This window comes from Drosophila rhopaloa, unplaced genomic scaffold, assembly GCF_018152115.1.
Source record: "Drosophila rhopaloa isolate 14029-0021.01 unplaced genomic scaffold, ASM1815211v1 contig_2, whole genome shotgun sequence".
Lineage (NCBI taxonomy): Eukaryota > Metazoa > Arthropoda > Insecta > Diptera > Drosophilidae > Drosophila > Drosophila rhopaloa.
The window spans coordinates 12,424,259-12,445,780 of NW_025335083.1; the positions used below are offsets into that span (position 1 = coordinate 12,424,259).

General features: G+C 38.0%; 1 protein-coding gene across 14 annotated transcripts in view; it reads left to right on the top strand.

The window, feature by feature from the left end:
- The window catches only part of LOC108052732 (neural-cadherin), a 135,762-nt gene that overhangs the window by 37,190 nt on the left and 77,050 nt on the right, over positions 1–21,522 (top strand). For all 14 annotated transcript variants that reach the window (XM_044459582.1, XM_044459581.1, XM_044459584.1 and 11 more), the window contains one exon: positions 5,669–7,414. In XM_044459582.1, the coding sequence (XP_044315517.1) occupies positions 5,863–7,414 (1,552 nt within the window). In that variant the 5' untranslated portion in view covers positions 5,669–5,862. The remainder of the gene's footprint in view (positions 1–5,668; positions 7,415–21,522) is intronic.

Genomic DNA, 21,522 nt, shown 5'->3' on the forward strand with positions numbered 1-21,522 from the left:
GTCTTTTCCAAACAAAAGTAATCAACAATTGCCAGACCGAAGACCTGCATGGCCACATCCCCTCACTTTTGCCCATTTAATGGCACATCGAAGAATTCGCCTTGTGCACGCAAAATATAGCTCACAGCCACAAAAAGCCAGACAAAAGTCTGCAAATTTAATTAAGGCGTTACCTCTATTCAACACCTTCCAGGCGTTCGCAGGAGGGGCATAAAAAGTTAATTTCTCCCCGGTGAATTCCATTCCGGGAACCAAGACGGCAACAAAAGGGTTTTCGGCTCTCCTTCGCCGACGGACTGCAGGTCCTACATTTAATTGCTTAAAAGCTTCGGCAATATTCGGTACGCTGCGAGCCAAAGAGCACTTTTGATCAACTAAAATTGTTATTACATGGCAAAAAGCGGACAAAGCGAAATTTTCGTATGCCTCTAGGGTGCCAGTTAATGACATTATAATGGCCAATTGTTCTGGTCGGCAAAGCGTACCATTGTAAATACAGGAATATTCGATTTGTTTTCGTTGGGAATTAGATTCTGATAGCTAGATTGACCTGGAAATAAGTGGATGTTATTATGGTTAATAATTGTAAAGAAAATGGTCATGGGGGTTTTTTTTAAAAAAGTTTTGGTTAATATTAAGATAGATGCAATATTATTTTATGTAATTATATTTAACAATTGTTTAAAAAATTGATTATTTTGTAATTTATCGTTTCTTTGCCTTCATTTTCCGGAAACCATGTTAATTTATAAAAAATCTCTTGTATAGCCTTACAAAATGACAAAATGAATCGGTTTCTTATAAAAATAATTAATACAACATTTATAAACACTCTATAAGGTATAACATTTCATTAATCAAAGAATAGCAAACAGAAATCTCAGTTTATTTTTTCCGACAGTGCAAGCACTTTAGCTATGATTGCCCAGCATCTTAAGCCTGCCACGCATCCCAGCTATCATCATTTGAGCCCAGCCCATTCCCCTCACCTTTGCTGGCGTTTTGTGATCAGCTACCTGAGTTATCATTATCGCTAAATTCCAGTTAGCAATGCAGCGTTTTTCTCCTGCTTTTTTTTTTGCTGACCAACCAGTTTTGAGGTCTCGAGAGGCGTGTCACCAAACGCTGGCCATGTGTTAACACATAATTTGTTGCCAGACATCGGCGGAGGCGAGTATCAGGTTGCTCTTTACCTGGAGTGTGTGCACGCCTTCATTTTCCCCGCCCTTTCCTCTTTTTCCCTGGCTACCGTGTGTTTACGCTTCTTGACAAGCGGGCTTCTTGTGATATGCAAATATTTGGATCGCATGCAAAAAATCCTTTGGCGCATGGCACAAAAAAAAGAAGGAAAATAAGGAAAACATGCATAAATAAGAGACGAGTGCGTAATGACTTTATTTATGACTCGGTCTGAGACAATAGCCTGGGGACCAGAAACAGAAACCGAACCGAATGCGATATTTGCATGCCGAAGTCATTTTCCGCTCTCCATCCTTTTGCGAAAGTGTTGACAGGCCATAAATACTCACAGGACTTGGCGATTTAATGAGTTTCTGCTGATTTCACGGGAATTTCATCTTGAAATTATATTTCGTTTTTTTTTTTTGGTCCTGGCTTCAATTTAAATAGCAAAACAACCGAGCGCCGACCAATTAATCATTGTCTGCTCAATTTTTCATTGTCACCCAAGTGGAGGGTCCATGTGGATGACATTTTTTGGTTGGCATTCGTTCCCATTCGGTTTTCCCTCTGCTCGGATGGCCTATTTCATATTTGATGAAGCACTTTGCTTGCTCCTGTCCCGTTGCCATCCATTCTGTTGCCATTGCCGGATACATTAAGCGGAGGGACAAACCTGATTTTCGACCCTCCCAAAAACCGAAAATCGGAAGCGTGTTCACCCCTCTGCCAGGCAATCTATTCATTTTCAAATTTCTACCTGACAGGGGAGATTTTCGGCCATTGTTGTGTGGAGTGCCACGCGCTCTGGTGGCACAACAATAAAAATCTCCTCAAGCCGAATGTGTCTCATCGCCTTTGATAGAGTGGACTTGCACATGAGGAGTTCTGAGCTGTGAGCCCTTCATCATGTTCCATTTAGGTCTGGCTTTTGTTTAGAACCCCTGTTTAGTTTTTCATTTGCATAATTTTCTAGGGGTTGCCCGCAGTTCCTGGTACAAAACTTTTGAATTTAATATTTTTTTTGGGAATTTAGGAACACCGTTTTTTGACCTTGATTAGGGAAATGAGTTGTAAATAGTTATCCATTTCGGGGAATTGTGAGGGTGTTTAACAAACAAGAGGGGAAACTTAATAAGGAAACGCTCAAAGTAAAGCTCCTAAATACTTTCAGAATAACTAAAAAAAACACATATATAATAATTTCTTTACTATCTACATATATTTCTACAAGGGCTTCTATGAGTAATTTTCATTACATTTTCCACATCAACAAAACTTTGTCTTCAATTAAAAATCTGCATAGGCACAAGCTTTCCTTTTACAGTCACTCAATTTATTGACCATTAAAAAACATTTAATAACTTTTATTTGATTGACCTTAAATTCCATTTCCATTGTGTCACAAACTCTGAATGCTTAAAACAAAGTCCCAGCAATAAATTGAATTTTGGTAATAAAATAAAGTGAAAAGCGTCAAAGAAATCGTCAGATCAAATACGAATACAACTTTTGTTTGTGCGGGTGAAGAGTGAGTAAATAAAATATGGAAATGTGAATTTTAATTGCATGACATTGGGTAATATTCAAAGGAGAAATCAATAAACCGTCCCATTGGCAAACAGTCAGTAAAAGCCACGAAAAGAAAAAGTAAATATAAAAGACAATTAAAGCTTCATTAGTCAACATTTGGTTGTCATTCAATTCAGGAAATTTTAGGACAGCCACAAGCGTAATTTATGCAGCTGCGTTGAACTTTTATGAGCTTCGCTACTGAAACTTGTTAAAAACTGTTGGCAGCAGTTAAAAATCTAATAAACAATAAACCGGCAACGCCTTGAGCTTGAATACATTTTTGGTTGTCTCTTCAAAAACGCATTCACACTCGAGTTCTTTTCAGGTTAAAACACGACAGGTGGTCTGCTAGCATTGATATTTAATTGATTTTAAATGACTTTAATGTGGGGAAAGCCCAAGGTGATGCGCTATGGGGGCGTTACTCAATTTGAGCTATTCAATATTTGTTTTTGGGTCTATAAATCTTCTGGCTTTCTAGAAAGTGAGCCAGATTGATTTCACTAACTGAACTTTATGTCAAATTCAAAGATACGTTTCCATCAACTAAACTCCATGGCAGCTTCCAAATATTTATGCATTTCATTTACCTTTTCTCTTGCGTGCCCTTTGGCTGCCATGACGCATCAATCAATCGAATGCTTGAATATATAAATATCAAACACACGGAATTCCAGCATCAAATATTCATGTATGCCGAAATGTAGAGCTATGCATGCGGACGCTTTTTATTCAACATATTGTATCGCATTTTATCTTCGCTTTTAATTAAGTGACACTATGAAAAATAGAAAGACGAAACCAACTTTTTGGAGAGTCAAAAACTGAACAATGTTTTGATTAATCGCAGACTGGGTCACTTCAAATGAATTTTAACACGCAGAAAAGCTGCCGCCAATCAAATTAGGAAAGACAAAGAAATGATTCAGTTGGGAGCCGAATAGAAAAACTTTTTGCCAAACAAATTGTAAATGATTTATAAGGCTAATATCTTGGAGCTTGTTACCCCCGAAACTATGGGTTTATTAGCGGCAGCAGCAGGTTATGCAAATAGCAGACATTTCGGTAATTTGTTGGTAGTCAACTCCGTCAACTGATTAGCAGATCGCACAGATATGGGCTAAAGTTTCGTTTTATTATCTCTCTCGGCTGCCGGGGGACATTTTCATAGCTAATTGCAATTAAGATGCCGCAGCTGCGATATCCCAAAAGAGGTGAGAATTAAACATATGTGACTCAGGTTTTCGGGTCGTTTAAAATTAGTAGTAAAAACGATGTTCAAAAGCCAAATGCCTAAGCTTATTTAAGGCCTTCCCATATTTATAGGAATAACTGAAAAACACATTGACTCTTTGAACTTAAGGAAACCTTTAACATATTTGTAATTAAAAAAACCTTAGTATCAGAAAAGTCTTTCAACCGTTAACATATTTGTTATATAGAAAAACCTTAGTATCAGGAAATTATTTTGTATTGGAACACAAAAATTGTAGTCATTTTTCATCAGGTTCATTTCACATTTATGCTCACAGGTCATTAGGAATTACCCAGGTAATCATTTGTCATCGAATTCCGGTCACACCCAATAATAAGTCAGGCTAGTTATAAGATCATTAGCACACTATAGCCCCCACTCTTTTTTTGTCACCCTAACAATTGTTGGACCAGAAATCCTCCTCGTTGATAGGAATGCGTAAAAAGCAAATAAAACTATTGTCAACACATTTGGGATGTAGTCGAAACGGTCAATAGCCCAAAAGTCAGCGGCGCCAGCGCAGCTGTTAGAAAAATTGTTAAAAGGGAAAGAACCTTTTCCGACTTACCCAACTTTAGGTAGCGAAATTACAGGGTGCGTGCCATTGTCGGATTAGAGGGTCGGGAGAGGGAATATGTGGCGTGTTGCACATGGGGTAATTAAAATAATTTTCTCAATGAAATTTTTGTTTTTCAAGGCCGACCATGTGTGGCACATATTTTTAAGGGGGTGAAACTAGAAGAGCCCTACAGAATTAACTAGAACCTAGGACAATGCAATTGCTGAGGCGCTATGTAGAGCATGTCAGGAGAACATCAAAAACCAACCGAAAATCCCACATATTGGGAAAAGTCCTTGACAAGAACAGACTGTGACAATGTTGCCCATTCCTTTCCCTTTCTGATTTCCTTTCTGCCAAAAAAGCATGAATATTAAATATTTTTGCTAATATCATTAAAAAGTTTTCGCTTTGTGCAACATTCTTCCTGCTCTTCGAGAGTTTGGTGCTAGCCTGCAACATGGCAATTAAAAAGTGAAAAGTTGACAATTTTCTCGGGCTCAGCTGCTGGTTACGATGTGATGGTGATGATGACCAAGCTTCAGGAATTTGGCTCCATTTTCCTTTTACGCAGTTTAATGAATTAAAGGAATTTGTCGGTTTTAACGAGCCTTCTGTTTACAGCTATGGATATCAAAATATTTGGAATTTTTAAATTATTGTTACTAAGGTTATTGATTTAAAATGTTGTATGTAGTACCTGCTTTGAAAGTGCCTGTTATAAATTTGATATTAATAATTGAAATATTAACGAAATACTTTGACTAGGTATTCTCTTTGTAAATTAATTTAAATAGTTTTATAGGAGTATACAAATATTTTCCCAGATATTTACAAGATATTAATTTAATTAATTACTGAACACTTTAATTATTTATAAACTTAACCTACCCGCGAAGTCTGTACACGCATGAACGCAACTTTCATGCATACTTGATTAACCCTTGCAGGACTGCCCAAATGTTATTCATTCACCTGACCCATGAATTATTCACTCCAAATGACCCATAAACTTTACACAATGCCCATAAATATTTACCTGTACCGAGAACTGCGACTAACCATAAAACAATTTTCATTCCCACCCACTTTATTTGCAGATTGTGCCACCCACAAAGAAACAACGAAAATGTATTGATTAGCAGTGGAAAAAAGTGGACAGGACAAAAGGAATTCACCCATGAATAAGTCAAGCGTAAGGCGTAAAATCCACAATTGAAGAGGGAGAAAAAAAGGAGAATAAGTCACGAAAAAAGTGCTAATCGTCAACAGGATCAAACAGTGCCGCGGCAAAATGGCGGCACGACGTTGCCTGAATCAGCTCAGGCAACGTTATATAACCAACCGATTAAATCTATACACCTGCGCGATATTTTTGATATCTCTACCGTTAATTTTGGCCATAGAGGAGACCACATTTGCTGGTTTGTCGGCGGAAAATGCGGCTCGCATGTTGGCCGGCAGTCCTGGCGATGTGGAAAAGTCACCGTCGCATCACAGCGAAATGTCCTTGGTGCTGCCACACGATACCTATCCCGGATTTAGCATCAAGAAGTTCAAGACCCATCCCGTTAAGATAAATGGTAGCTCGCATGCCGGCGGAGCTGCCTATCACATGTTGAATAGTGATTACTCCAAGTACTTTACGGTACTGGAAGATGGTGTGGTGATGACCACGGCGGATATATCCCCGCTTGTCAATCGTCCAGTTCAATTGGTGGTCGTTGAACAAACGCCCAATGTCACCAACACCCACAATCTCCAGTTGTTCGTGATGCATCGCAATGATATGCTGCGGTTTTCGGGTTCCCTACTCGATGCCAGTGGTGAAGTTAGGGAGAATCAACCGGCGGGTACCAGGGTGCGTGGAGTACCTCTGATGCAGGCCTTCAGCGGATCCATCCTGGACGAAGAACTGGCCACGCCCAAGAAAGTGAGGTACACCATCATCGATGGCAACGTGGATGATGCATTTGCTCTGCAGGAACGCAAGGCCAATAAAAACATCCAAATCAGCGCCAAATCCTTGGTAATTAATGGCGATGACGAGTCCGGTGTTTGGCTGGTCACCAATCGTCCCTTGGACCGTGAAGAACGGGCTCACTACGATCTCTCCGTGGAAGCATCCGATGTAGATGGCTTGGATAAGACAGTTTCCAAAATACAAATCACCGTGCTCGATGAAAACGACAATAGACCGATATTTAAGTCCCTGGATTATAAGTTCGCCATTGCTGGTCAAAAATCGGTGAATATGGAGAGCAACAGTAGTGTGACCTATCAGCGATTTGCGATCATGGGAAAAGTAGAGGCCACCGATGCTGATGGGGATAAAATTGCCTATCGCCTCAAGTCGCCCAGCAATGTTGTGATTATAGTCCCTCAAACTGGCGAAATAATGCTGGCCGGTGAGCCCACCTCAAATGAGCTTCTCATCGAGGTGTTGGCTCATGATTTGAGGTATCCCAGTCTACTGAGTGCCAAGCCCGCAAAGGTCCTGCTGGAATTTTTGGCTGCTGAACCAGTTTCGTTTATTATGCAACATCTGGAACACGATGAGGTGAATAATCACTCACATCACCGCGAGAAAAGACGAGTTACCCGAGCTGTTCGACCCACCAAGAGGATTGAGTTCACCGAAGCTGATGGAGATACTGAGGGAAAATCGGTATTTCAGTTGGAAAAGGAAACCGACAAGGAAACATTCAAGATCAGGGATGATAATCCCTGGGTGACGGTGGAAACAAATGGCGCGGTGCGAGTCAAGAAGAAGTGGGACTACGAGGAGCTGGGTCCGGAGAAGACCATCGATTTCTGGGTCATCATCACCAATATGGGGCATAATGGTAAGTGCAAAAATCTCTTAAAAATAAGTATACCAAAATCCTATTTAACAATTTCACTCCCAACTGTGGCCAATTCTACTGTCATCAAAATTCAGTTTCAATATTCAGACTCCGAAAGCAATTAGCGAGCATCCACCGTATTTGTTCAGAGATTTATGAAACTCACCACAGCGTATTTAATATTTCACATTAGCACACCAAATTGTTCAGCTGTTTAGGCTTAGTTATGTGCCTTATGGCACTCGAAAAATAAATGTGTCTGCACAACGATACTCACACATTAATCCCATTATGGAAATTCATGGAGGAAAATTATGAAAATCAAGAGAGCGCATAATGCTGGACAAACTATACAAATTGAATTCACTGGAGGGTTAACGGATAAAACAAAGATTAGTTTTCGTATGTCAATGCACTTAAATGGTGTCAGTAAATGCTTAATTGAGATCGATGTCATTGAAATAGCTTAAAATGTCTGGGACTAATATTTATCGAGAAATTTAATAAGACACAATTAATGTCAAAATGAGGAGACAGTAAAGGAGTGCAGTGATTTTATGTGACCTTTTCAAGCCATGAAAGCTCAATTTCGACAATTAAACGTAAATCACAGAAAAGTGCTGACTGTTTTTGGCTCTCTTTCAATTTGACTGACCATTTCTCTTCACTCCATGTTTTTCTTTGCAACATCTTTTGTTGCGATAAAACTGCAAATTGCTTTTCAAATATTTGGTTGACATGGCAAGCAATTACGGTCGATACAAAGTGGAAGGTTATTTACACAGAGAAAAATGTGGATAGATATTTCAAAATTCCCAAGAAATATTAATATCTGTAGACATGTATATAAAATAAAAAAAAAATTATTTGTATATCCTTACGAAAGGTAATACAATCTTTAATGATATGTTTTATTTAATTTGAGAAGGAAAAATTTTAAATTGATATACATTTTTTTCTGTGTTCATCCATTTTTTGTTTCTAAAACAAATGCCATGTATTGGTTTAATTTTTTTTTTTTTGGCACCCACTGTACTTTTACTGTCATTTCAAGCGTGGCTCAATAAGCAAATATCGAAGCTACAGGAAACCCAGAATCCATTCAGGCATCAACTGAGCAGCTGTAAAGCAAGTTAGGATTACCGGTGGTGCTCGATCCCGGAAAACCCAAAAACCGCACCTCTCCCCCTCCCATTTTTCCGACCAACTTTTGACACGAGTCGAATGAAAAGTTCAGACAGCTGACAGCTTTTCCTCTGAATGTCCAAGTTGGTTTAGCAACCAGAACAAGTTCATGAAACGTTGAAATATATTCACTGTTGCCCACACCCACACTTGTTTCATTTAAATCCACGAATGGATGTTGAAAAAAGTAAACTTTCCTTTGCAGTTGTTTCCGCATTGTGTGGGTGGATGGGTTTTGGAATTGCGATTGGTGACCCCGAACCCTCAACCCCTTTCGACTGTTCAACTGTCAGTCAATTAACAGTTTTCCATAAATGTTGCAACTGCAACTGTCTCTCACTCGCTATCGCTTCTGCTTTTTGTTTGAGTGATTTTCATTTACTCTGTTTGCTTTCACACATTATCGCAGGCTTTTCTCTCTCCTCTGGAAAATGTCCTTTGATTGTCCTGACACTTGTGCAGGCAGCTTTTAAAAAACTGATTAATCATGTATTTGTTGCAATCAATGGATTCGTCGTGGCATGATGTCGAATTATAAAGCTTTTCAAGAAAAATAAGCAATCGCCAGAAAATATTAAATAAAGTAACACATTTAGTATATAAACAGTATTGGTATTAAATGGATGAATCAATAAGTTGTTGAAATCTTAATCATTAAGCATAATGTTCAGGATTATAATGATTAGTAAGATAAAGAAAAAAAACTCTTCTTTCAAAATAAAACGCTCAACCTGCTAAAAATATCAAACAAACCACTTGATGACATCTTGGAAAAATTATCACCTTAAAGATTCCCTTAAACCACTTCAAATTATGTTTGGTATTTCAAGCGTTTAGACAAGAAATTGGAGATTTCATACACCCCCATATTTCTAGGTTCTCCATGAGATCCTGGTATCCTTGAGTTAATTTATGAGCAGCCACTGGAGAGCAGGAGGTAAAAGGAAATTCTAGGATGCACACATGGGTCGGAAAACTGTAAGCGGGGGAAAAGCGGAAAACTCAACTATGTAAAACACTTAACAAAGCATTGCACTGGCCAAAAGGCCATGCAGAAGAGGGTAAAGGCAGCATAAGTGAACAAGAAATTTACGACAATATTTTTCATTCATTTAAAATGCTACGCCAATACACATGAGGTTATTCGAGGGGAAAGCGAGAGGGGGAGAAAGAGTGAGAGAGACATGACATCTGTGGAACGTGAAATTCTAAAACTGAAACAAATGAAATTCGAACAGATTGTTGAGCATGCGCCTTCGAAATTGAGAGAATTTTGGGAACTTGGGAGAGTAACTGAGAAAGAGAGACTGCAATTTGGGAGAAATTGAGAATTATTCTAGGGGTTGGGTTGTAGTTTTTTTTTCTTCTGCTAAGGACTCGCGCCAAGTCCAACAGGAAAACGCTCGTAACAATTAGAATTCTCCTTATTGCACCCCAAAAAGCCCAAAGAAACCAAAATGAGTTTTGGTACCCCTTGTAAATAAGTACGCACGATTTGACATAGAAGAAGTGAAAGAGAGGGATAGAGCCGGTTAGAAAGAGACAGGGCTATCGTGTGTGTTTGTTTTAGAAATTTCCCAGCGCATTGTTTTGCCCAAAAATGTATGCAGTCCTTTTTGCATTGGAATAGTTACCCAAAGACGCGTTTTTGGGGGAAGGGGGTTAGAGAGTAGAAGGCTTTGACATTCCCCCACACACACTTACACTAGAAAAATGTGGTAAAAAGGAAAACGTATGAAATTTATGCACTGCATGAACATTGAAAAGTCGCATAAACAAAGAAAAAATACAGGACACGCAGAAAAGAAATACATACTATAAAACTATGATAGTCAAAAAAAAATGGAAAAACATTTATAGAAGATTAAGAAGCACTGTTTTAAATTATTTCTCTTAATGAGAACTTAAACTCAATATACTAAAAATGGTGTAATTAAATAAAACATATGTTTTAAATTGTATAATTTTGTTCAGTCATCTTTCAGTCAAGTTTTTACTTTCATGAAAAGTTACGTGAGATCTCAGGTGTAGTTTTTCAGAAGATACTTTAGTTGACATTCATCCCCCTCTATTTGCAATTGTCAACTTTTATTGCGATAAAAACTTTCGTTGTGATGTCAAACCTGGACTTTTTCCCCATATAAAAACTTTACACGGCTTTGGGTCATAAACTCCATCTGGCTGGCATAAAACAAAAGCGAGCATGCAACGCCAAGATGGCAACCCTAAAAGGGAACAACCCTGACTAAATGCTGCGCAAATTGTAGCATAGCCTTCGGCCGGGCTTGCATATAAATTATGAAAATCAAAATTTAAGTTTATGGCGAGGAAAACTTCTTAGTGCCCTCTTCTTTGGAGAAATAATCCAGTTAAGATATACACACACACATACCTATACCTTTTTGTGTATAATGTGTGGAGGTAGAAACTTGCCTAATTAAGCATTAATTTCATGTTTTATATGCAAGTCTGGGCTTCCACAGAGCAGCGAGTGAGAAAAGGCACAGGCAACGGCAACTACGCCCGTAATGGAAATTATTTAAATTAGTTTTACGGCAAGTGCCGGCAACTGTTCAGTGAATTAATTATGCATACATTTTGCTTATATTTATATATATTATATTTAATTTTAAAATAATTTACATACCTTTAACATCAATTATTTAATATGTGGGACATTTCATATTAACTTTCTTATTTTTTTAAACGGATATTACCACGAAGATTGTTATCAGCTACACTAGTAAGATATGGACCAATCAACCTAAGAGTTCCACATAATTTTTGTACACATGATTTTATTTAAAGTAAATAATTGTGGATAAAATAATTACTCTCACTAGAAAAAGCTCAAATAAGTCTTTAGTTTTGAAGTTAATGCAGATAGCAAACTGGCGTAAATACTTTAAAACTTCATCCCTCACCATAAAAAATCACCAACGAAAATTATTTACGACACATTTCGTTCAACTTTACACCGTTCTGAAGCTCTTGAAAATTTGTAAACTTGCAACCCACATCTGCGCCATGTTGCAAGCTTCAAAAGTGTTTTGGCCTAAATTCCAAGGGCCGCCGAGGGGAGATGAAAACAGAAAGTGGAGGGAAAACCGTTGAAAAAAAGTTTCGCTACATAAATTTTCTATGGTGGATGCAGGATGCCTAGTTAAGATTTTTCAATGTGACAGTCGAGCAGGGCGAATATTAAGCAGGTTTCGACTTAATGTCACTTCAAATACCGTATACCCATCGAAATAAATTCAACCTCCTATACACGTCGCAGTGTGATAAATAAAATATGCAAGTCCATCCTTTCATGTGACATACGATTTGATTAAGTTGCCTATTCTAATTCAAATTGCATTTAAATTACTTGTTTATCTTTTTGCGGCTTTAATGTCCGTGTCAATAAGGTCACTTTGGCGAATTAAATTTTAAAATGAAAAACAACCACTAGAACTTGACCTTTTTGGTTTATTATGCTTTTAATTAAATATGAATAACTATTGGAATTTACTTAGTCATCATTTAGATAGACAAGCATCTGAAAATGAAAAATCAATTTACAAATTTGTTTGACAATATTATTTGTTTTAAGTCTGACAAACAAAGTAAACAAATATGGAAAATTCATGTAAAGTGCAATTGGGTAATAAATGTTGTATAAATCACAAAATGAACTTTGCATATGGGACTTAGCTCTCAACCAAAATTTATAGAATTTTATTTTTCAAGAGACACTTAAAATTCCAAGCGCGATTTCAACGTTGAGTGGGGAAAACTTAAATAAATTGTTTTTAATTTTTATATAGATTTGTTTAAATATGAGGAAAATGGTGAAATATCAAAAATATTTAGCTTGTTGAATGTAATTTAAATTTTATTATTTTGTTTTTCTGTTTATAATTTAATCTGTCAATTAATCATCAACACTTCTGACACTTTAAAACTAGTGAAAAATGTTGTGTAATCGATTAGATGGATTTCAACACTCTTTTTCCATTTTTCGTTTGGTTTTTTTTATGGCAAAGGTTCAATAAACGATGAATATTCGCGGAAGGCAAACGAAAAAGTTTCGAATTACCGAATAATCGGAGTAGACAAGTGACAGGAACAGGGACAAAAACATCGAAATAAATGGCCATGGCCAGAGACAGAAACAGGAACTGAATTCGACTCCGAATCAGAATGAGAATCAGAATCAGAAACTGAAACAGACAGGACACGAAAGGCAGACACAGAGGCCAGAACGCCTAAAGGCTGGCTACAGAGCAAGGAGCATAACCATCCTCGCACACATGGAGCCACGGGCACTCATACAGATACAGATTTCCACCAAGAGATGTGGCAACAAAATGGCGTCTATTGCGACCATGTTGCCATGGCGGCAGACGGATGGGAAAATGGGAAATTTCGACAGGATGGATGGCGCACTGCGTCCAAAAAATCTCCGAACGCGGCTTATTTGGTTTGTTTTGTGTTTTTAGTTTTTGGCGGCTGCGACTGCGACTGCGACTGCAATAAGAAACACTCACACACTGAGAAATATAATGGCGTCCAAGGGATAAGTAATGGCGGCCCATTTGGGCAGTCAAAACAGGAAGAAGAGCCCTTAGAAAACTAAACGACAAATGGAATAATAAGTATGAAGTAAACAGAGACGACGGCTGCGAAAAAGCAGAAAAGTAAACAAGCAAGGAAGCCAAGAAGCCAAGAAGCCACCCTCCGATAAAGCAAGATTTATATGTATGAAAGCATATAGATACTTTATAGGAAAACTTGAGCACAAATGTTTGACAACGCCGAAAATTTTGCTGAGCTCTGCCTTTATTGTTGGACAACCCTGGGGGATTATTGACTCGAAATTCATAAAATCAACTTTAAGCAGTGTCGACAGATGGCCAAAGTTTTAGCTCCAATCTTCTCAGATTGGCTTAGTTTTCCTTACTTTTTAACTATTTCTATAAATTTATGGAAGCGTTTTTTATTCGATGCCGCTAAAAAATATCGACTGCAAGTTCTGCCAGTTAATAAAGAACTATTCTTGCGAAAATACTGAAGCAAATTAAATGCTGAAAATTTATTTCAATGCCGTTTCTTGGCCATGGATTCCGTTTCCACACTTTCCCTCTGCCACGGGGTCTTTTCTTTTGTTTCCTTTTTTTTTTGGCAACACAACGACCGTATTTTATTTCCAATTTGTTTGCATTGCAATTTCACATACCATTTTTACCAAGTTTGTTCAAACTAACGTCGTTTGCCGGACTGCTGGACTCAGTTTTCGTTTCTTTCTGCAGGAGATGGTAATAAGTTTTGAAGGGTATATTGGTTTATGATGCATTTTGAAGGATTTGGAACAGGGGCCTATTGAATAATACCATTTCATTTTTCATAAGAATAACATATTATTTTTAGCTTAACGATATATTTTAGAAAAAAGTTAATGAAATATAGGTCAGACAAAATGAATATTTTTTGAGCATTATTATTTTTTTTCAAAATAAAGGAAAGATTATAATTAGATATAGGAATATTATTGTAGGGTTTTTAAAAAATATATGTCAATTTAGGATCCCTGGTTGAATACAATAAAAATGTAGAGAAATATTTATTCTTGCATAAATTAACATATCCACAGTAAATATAATATAATATTGAAAGACATCAAGGCGCTTTAATCGTTTTGCCAATATTATTATAAATTAACTATGCTTAATTGCAATGTTAATATATATATTAAACAAGAAAGGAAAGCTAACTTCGGACGGAGCCGAAGTTGATATACCCTTGCAGAATATTCTGTAAATTATATTCTTCAAAATTATTCATATGGTGTATTCTTAATACTCATAAAAAGTCCTAACTTCCTAACTTTAAAAACACCAAAGTTATGGCATTTCCAATCGTTCAGTTATATGGCAGCTATAGGATATAGTCGGCCGATCCTTATGAAATTTGGTAGGTCGGATTGATTGGCCAAAAATAAAACCCATAGAAAATCCCAACTTAACTTTACAAACACCAAAGTTATGGCATTTCCGATCAATCAATTATATGGCGGCTATAGGATATAGTCGTCCGATCCTTATGAAATTCGGTAGGTCGGATTAATTGGCCAAAAATAAAACTCTTAGAAAATCCCAACTTCCTAACTTTAAAAACACCAAAGTTATGGCATTTCCGATCGTTCAGTTATATGGCAGCTATATGATATAGTGGCCCGATCCGGCTCGTTCCGACTTATATACTACCTGCAATAGAAAGACAACTTTTGGGAAAGTTTCAAGCAGATAGCTTTAAAACTGAGGGACTAGTTTGCGTAGAAACGGACGGACGGACAGACGGACAGACGGACGGACAGACGGACAGACGGACAGACGGACAGACGGACGGACAGACGGACATGGCTAGATCGACTCTCCTGGTGATGCTGATCAAGAATATATATACTTTATAGGGTCGGAAATGTCTCCTTCACTGCGTTGCAAACTTTTGACTGAAATTATAATACCCTCTGCAAGGGTATAAAAAGGAGTATAAGTTGAGGGTATCTGCAGATGATTTCATCTTCAACTAACGCTCTGAACTTCATTTTGCCATTCAGTTTCGCTGAGTAGAGCCCGCACATCCGTTCGGCCAGTTCGCCGCAGTAATAATTCATGATACAAATTGCGTTTATTACAATGTACCATAGCATGGCGCAAGGGAACCCGTATCCGTACACGGAACCCGTAAGCACACGAGTCCGGAGACGGAGACTCCATTCTGTGCGTGGCAGGCAACTCGATTTGCATTCCAAAAACGAAAAAACGGGGTAGCGATATATACATACTGCGAGGTCGGGAGATGTTGGAAATATGCGAGTACAATTGGCCTGTGGCAATACTGGCTTGACGTTTTCTTGCGGCAGTTATTTATCACAGTTCACAGTCTGTGATTTGTGTTTTTGTGGGCGTTGTAAACACACACGTCACGGTCCAATTAACAGACCCAAGAGCGATGAAGTTGTTATCCGCAATAATAATCGCTGGCTGTCGATGAAAAGTTAACGCACAAAATCTTCACACTCGAGTGGGCGAAATGTTTCGTGCTGGCGTTAAGTGATCCGTGAAAATTTCACATGTCATTGAATTTGATTATGGTTAGAAACGAGCTCTAACCAAATTAGCCAAACGCATCAACGTCAAATGCCAGACAAAAATGAATAAATATTTAACACGTTTTTAAACACAAGCTTTGGTCATCATCAACGCCACCGGCATTTGTCACATTATAATGTTGCATAACTTAACAATAAATTGCATTAAAATAAATAATTAATTTTGCCTATCGTTGAGTAAAGCACTTTTTTTATCGCATTTTATATAGTCAAGAGGGATACATTTTGAATGTAATCAAATTATAGGATAAAATAAATGAGTTCGACATAAGCCACGGATTTAGATTTAGAACGTGCTGAAAATTCTGTCAATTCCAAAAGAGCTTTAGTGCCTTTTCGTTCCATTCCCATTGTATTTCGTTGTTGCACTGATAGTTTATACAATTGAAAATCACAAAAACAAACTTTCACTGAGCTAAATCAATAAACATTTGTTTGCCCGAGCGAAATAAATAAATTTCCACCACCTTTTTTTGGAAGATGAAATTGTGTGACTTAAATAAGAGCAGTGGAAAAACAACAGAAAAGCATATTTAGCACAGTGTTTTCCACTGTTAACCGCATTGGCTATTTGATGAAAATGAAAACAGAAAAACCACCGACTATTTTTTGAGTGAGAAAAACACAAATCAAACAGCAGGTGTGCCAAAGGGGCTGGATGCGGAGAAAGTCCTGCGGATTGGCCATGTTCGGTGGCCATTTTGTTTTCACATTGCAAATACAAATTGTTCGCGGAAAATCGTAGTCCTCTAAACTCCCCAGCTGGGCAGCCATAACAAAAAGGCGAGGAAAAACACCAGAAATTCGAATGGAAGGCAAGGGGGCAAAAGGAGGTAGAGTCTTGCTTTCTGTACATTTTTTTGTGTTCATTCTATATTTCCCTTTTTTTTTTGGCTGGGACCAATCACACTTTGCATATGCAGCGTTGCGGTATTCACACCAGCGATCCTGCCTCCATCGACATGGGTCGTCCAGTGGAGCAGGACCTCCCTTAGCCCCTTAGTTAACCCCATCGTACCCGGCCCTGTGTTTACTCATTAAAATGCAAAATGCTCGCGCTTGTAGAGGTGGTCCAACTGCCATTTATTTAACGCTCGACATTGTTGATACTCTATGTGTGGCGAGTGGTTTGGATGGGAACCCAATGAAAAGAACATGTTTTCAGGACGGCGAACACTGGGGAACAAAAAGTGATTACAGCTCTGATTAAAATTCACTTTATGTTGGGAAAACATATAAATAAACTAAATTGTGCTTATGGAATCTAAATTTTATGATTGGAAAAATTAAATAAAATACTTTCCTATATTTAAATACTATAAGAAGTTTATGTTTGTTATTGTAATATAAACGAATATAAACGCTGATAAAATGTATTTGATATATTTTATATATCCAATAAAGCAGTGACATTGTTTCTAGTAAGTATAACATAATATTCTGAAAAAATCAGAGAATTGAACAGAAATGGGAAAACTTTACGACAAACCACTGTATACTGCAGGCTATCCCCTTTGGCAGTCGCTCTGTATTTGGGGGGTCATTTGGCGTGGCCCTTAATGACAACATGCCAGATGTTGTTGCCTGATCTGGACACTTGCCAGCCCCCACATCCCAGCATTACGCCCCACTCGGTGTGAGAGTCTGTGTAAATTGATGTGCCATTGTGTGGTTGCAGTTTTATTGAATGGAAAGTGCGTGTCAGTGCCCGGACAGCGGCAACGACAACAATTTACATAGCTTAATGCGCTGAAACATTTAAATATTTTTCGGTATTTGCATTTAATTTGAGCAATTTCCACTGGCTCGATTTCAGGGTGTGTGGATGTGAATGTGAATGGGCGGTACTGGCAGAGATTTCCATCCTATTTCCTTTTTTTGTTGTTTTTGGTATGCCGCACATGCGAGACACAAATCAGCAGGACCGGAAAATGTATATGCTAAGCTTTACGATTATGATTCCGATTTTCATAGCATACTTTTGTGGGCCCTTCTTATCTTCGGGTGCTTTCTCTTTTCGTGAGTGTGTGTGCGTGGGCTACATTATTTCTTATGGATGCCGCTTCTGCTGCCGCTTATTATTATTGGAAAGTAAGGCTCATAAAAATGCATATTAAATGCGGTAATGGTTATGAGCCAAACTATAATTTTTCCAGGGTTGTACTTTCCCTCAGGGGGTGGCGGAAACGTGGTGGAAAATCCTAATGAAGTGGCGTGGAGTGTATGATTTATGTACCACTGGGGACTGGCAAGAATCAAATCAATGAAATCGAAGGGAGAATATTTTTCATGCACCGTTAGCAGAAAGAAATGTGCAGTACACTCTGAAAATATGTTAAATTTGTTGATCATAGGAAAATAGCAAATATTATTTTGAAATAAAAAATGTATTTCCCATAATGTTAATGATGACTTTATAATTTCTAATCCATTTGGAAAACATGTTTTATTTAATCCGTTTTTGATTTATTTGTTTACGTGAAAATATTTATTATTTCTCTAAAGCTTAAAAAACATTGTCCTTCTTTAAATTTTCTATAAAGATTTAAAATTGGTAATAATTTTTGTTTAACTCTTAGAAAAGACCCATTCATTTATACCTTATAATCTCTGCCACTGCCGCCCACATAATTTTATCTGCGATATCCACAGTTCAGTGCATTTCTATGTCACTCAGTTGGCAGCAGTCAGCTACTGCTAAAACTAAAGTGAAATTTATGTTGGAAACTTAAAGTCTACTTCTGCCCGGCTTGCTCATCAATCAAAAGCCAAAGTCCTGTGCTTAACTTTCAGTATGGAAAAGGAGCAGGGAAACGGGCGGCAAAAACTAATGTCTTGTGCCAGTGCCAGAGGCCTTAAATGACTGACTGCCACCTGAGATGGGGCCAACCTCCGATCTCCCACCTCCAATCTCCGCCTGATTGGTATGCAGGGGGGCGTGGCAGGCCGCCCCTGGCTATCGGGACGGGTAACATCATGGCTGAAATTGCAATCAAGGCAGCGCAGTTGGCGCAGCACAATCGCCATCAAACTCAATCAAGCTCACGACAGCCCCCGGATAACAACGGATTGGATGAAGCTCAGGAGAACTGGGGAGCAGTCAGGCCCGGTGATAAAGCTCGGCTAAAATGCGTCTATACTGGAGGCGAGGCGCCATCGGAAAATTTCATTAATTTTCGCTTAATGTCCGCCATGTGCGCAATTTCACTTCATTTGCTCGGGCTTCAGAGTGTGTTTGTGTATGCAAAAGAGTGTCTAGGTGAAAAGAATGGCGAATAGACAGGTGGAACACAGCATGGTTGAGGCAGCACTGAGGGTGAATTCTTATCAAGTTTGATTAGCTTTAAGATAGCTTGATCAATGGGGATTTTTAGGGAAGCTCTCAAGTGGGAAAAGATAATTGAAACAGATTTTTAAGCATTTATTTGAAGTGAAAGATTTTTTTAATGGCAAACGGGTAAGATACTTGTTAGAATTTAAGGCGTTTAACTTGCCTGCACTCAGAAAATACAACATCAACAAGAAATTAAATTATTTTTAAAAACATTTACATGATACATTTTCTTTAATTATTCATTGCTGAAATAATTCTCATTATTTAGTAACGATTATTAAAAATTAAAATATGTAACATGAATGATATTTAGCTGTTATTTTGTCCTATAAAAATGTTTCCCTACATATTTATGTCCCTCGGGCAGTATTTTTTTCTTATTCCATATATTCGCGGCAATTTCAAGTTGATTACGAACAATTTAATTGAGTCGTAGCTCTCATCACCGCCCCTCTTTGGCAGTCCGTGCAAATTAATTTATTAATGTTGGTAATATTTTTTTGCCCATCCTTCTTCGTCGCTGAAATTGGCAATTAAAGTGTCTGCGATGGGCGGCGAAAAGCAGGGATGGGCCATGAGTCTTCGCCTAAGCTTGTCAAATGATGTTCGCGTTCCCCAGTTTTATGTGTCAACATTAGACTGGGTTTTTAAATTGCGAAGTTTATTTATCAGAAGCAGTGCGGGAAATATGACACCTGATAAAGTGCGGTTTTTTATGTTCGGTGGCAACAGAAGTCATAACATTATCTTTATCTGCAACTGCCAATTTGTTGCCTGCAACGAGGCATGCCTGATAAAGAGCCACCGGCGTGGTCCTTACTGTTTTTTTTTCTTATTTGCGGCAGTCTTGCATATCTTTGCATTCGAAAGTAGGCAGTTTTCCCCTCGAGTTGTCATCCTCCAACGCGGCAAGCAAACTCGTTGTCGCACCTCAGATTTCTCGCAAGTTGCAGTTGCACACCTCGTCCCACCTGTCCAGGTGTTAACTCATTTGCGTGGCTGTTAAGTGACTCAATAACGACATCTCAAATTGAGGACTCCACGCTGTGCCTGCATCTCAAAGATACACACGTCAGAAGTTGCATCTCTTGGGTTGCATTTCACAGTGACAAAATCGTTAAGTTTGCAACTGTTTTTATTAATTGGGTAAAATTTAAACTGGTTTTAAGGTGGTGTTGGCAGAAGCGAACTAACTTGGCAGAATGAATTATTAAGAGTATTAAGTTGTTGTTGTTTTCTTGAACATGTTATTCTTAATATTTTTTAAAAGTTAAATAACAGTATTGTTTCCTTGCTTTGATAAGTTGTTAAACTATTTGTTCTGTAATATTAAACAAGTTCATACTATGAAAGAGTAAAGCAAAAAAAAAGAAATTCTAAATAAATATGAAATATTTTCCTTCTGCTTTTCTTTTATTTCCCGTATAACAGGTTACTTATCAAAAACGATTTATCAAAAAGTAAACCAGAAAAATCTCTTTGTAGTTCATTATTTGGCAAGTTTTTCCTCTTGACTCATTTCCTCAACTTTAAATGGCTTTCCATCAGTTGCCATGGGTCCTGGTCCCATGAGTTTGCTCAAACTCTCCAATTCGATTATTCTGGCTTCTGTTTCCGTTTCCTCAGATCTTTGCCACTTTTCTCTAGAGCAATCATGGCAGTGCACAAAAAAACTTCAATCCGAATTAGCTACAATCAATACGTTTATTCAATATTTGGCAATGGATTTTTCTACTTTGCCCGGAATCCATTGTTAACAGCTTCATTAAGTCCATGGCAAAAGGATGGTCGTAAAAAGAGAGAGCTCTTGCCCCTGCAAAAGGGAAAATATTACAGGAGCCATAAAAATATTTCGGTGGGGGAAACTGCTGCTCAACATTGTACTTGTATTTCTTGCACGTATTTATCCAAGGCCCCTGACGCCCTCAACTCAAGTTTTCTTCCATTGAAACCGCAGCAGAAAATGAAGAAATTCATTTGTGGCTCGCGTACCTGGATCTTGAGCCGAAGAATAAAGTTTCGACTTGACTGCATTTTAATCAAGCCGAGAGCCACGAACCGAACCGAACTGAATCGCATTCTGACCCTCTTGATTATGTCGAACACGGTGGGGTGCAAATTGTTCAGCTTTCGAGGATGCGGGGTTGTGGGGATGTCGAAAAGGCATGGTCCCTTTTCCAAAGTCATAAAGGCTAAGTTGCCGTTAAATTGTGGTGAAAAATTGGGAACATTCTCCGAGTGGCTGATAAGAACAAGAATAGAGTTTGATGGTTTCATAATATGTTGCGGAAAACTATGTTTCTTGAGTGGTTTATTGACAGATAAGACATTGGAAAACTTTGAACTATTCTTCTTATAAGGTCCAATAATAATATAAGAATAACTAAAGTATGCTCTTACATCTATTTAAAATTAAATTAAATGAATTATCTT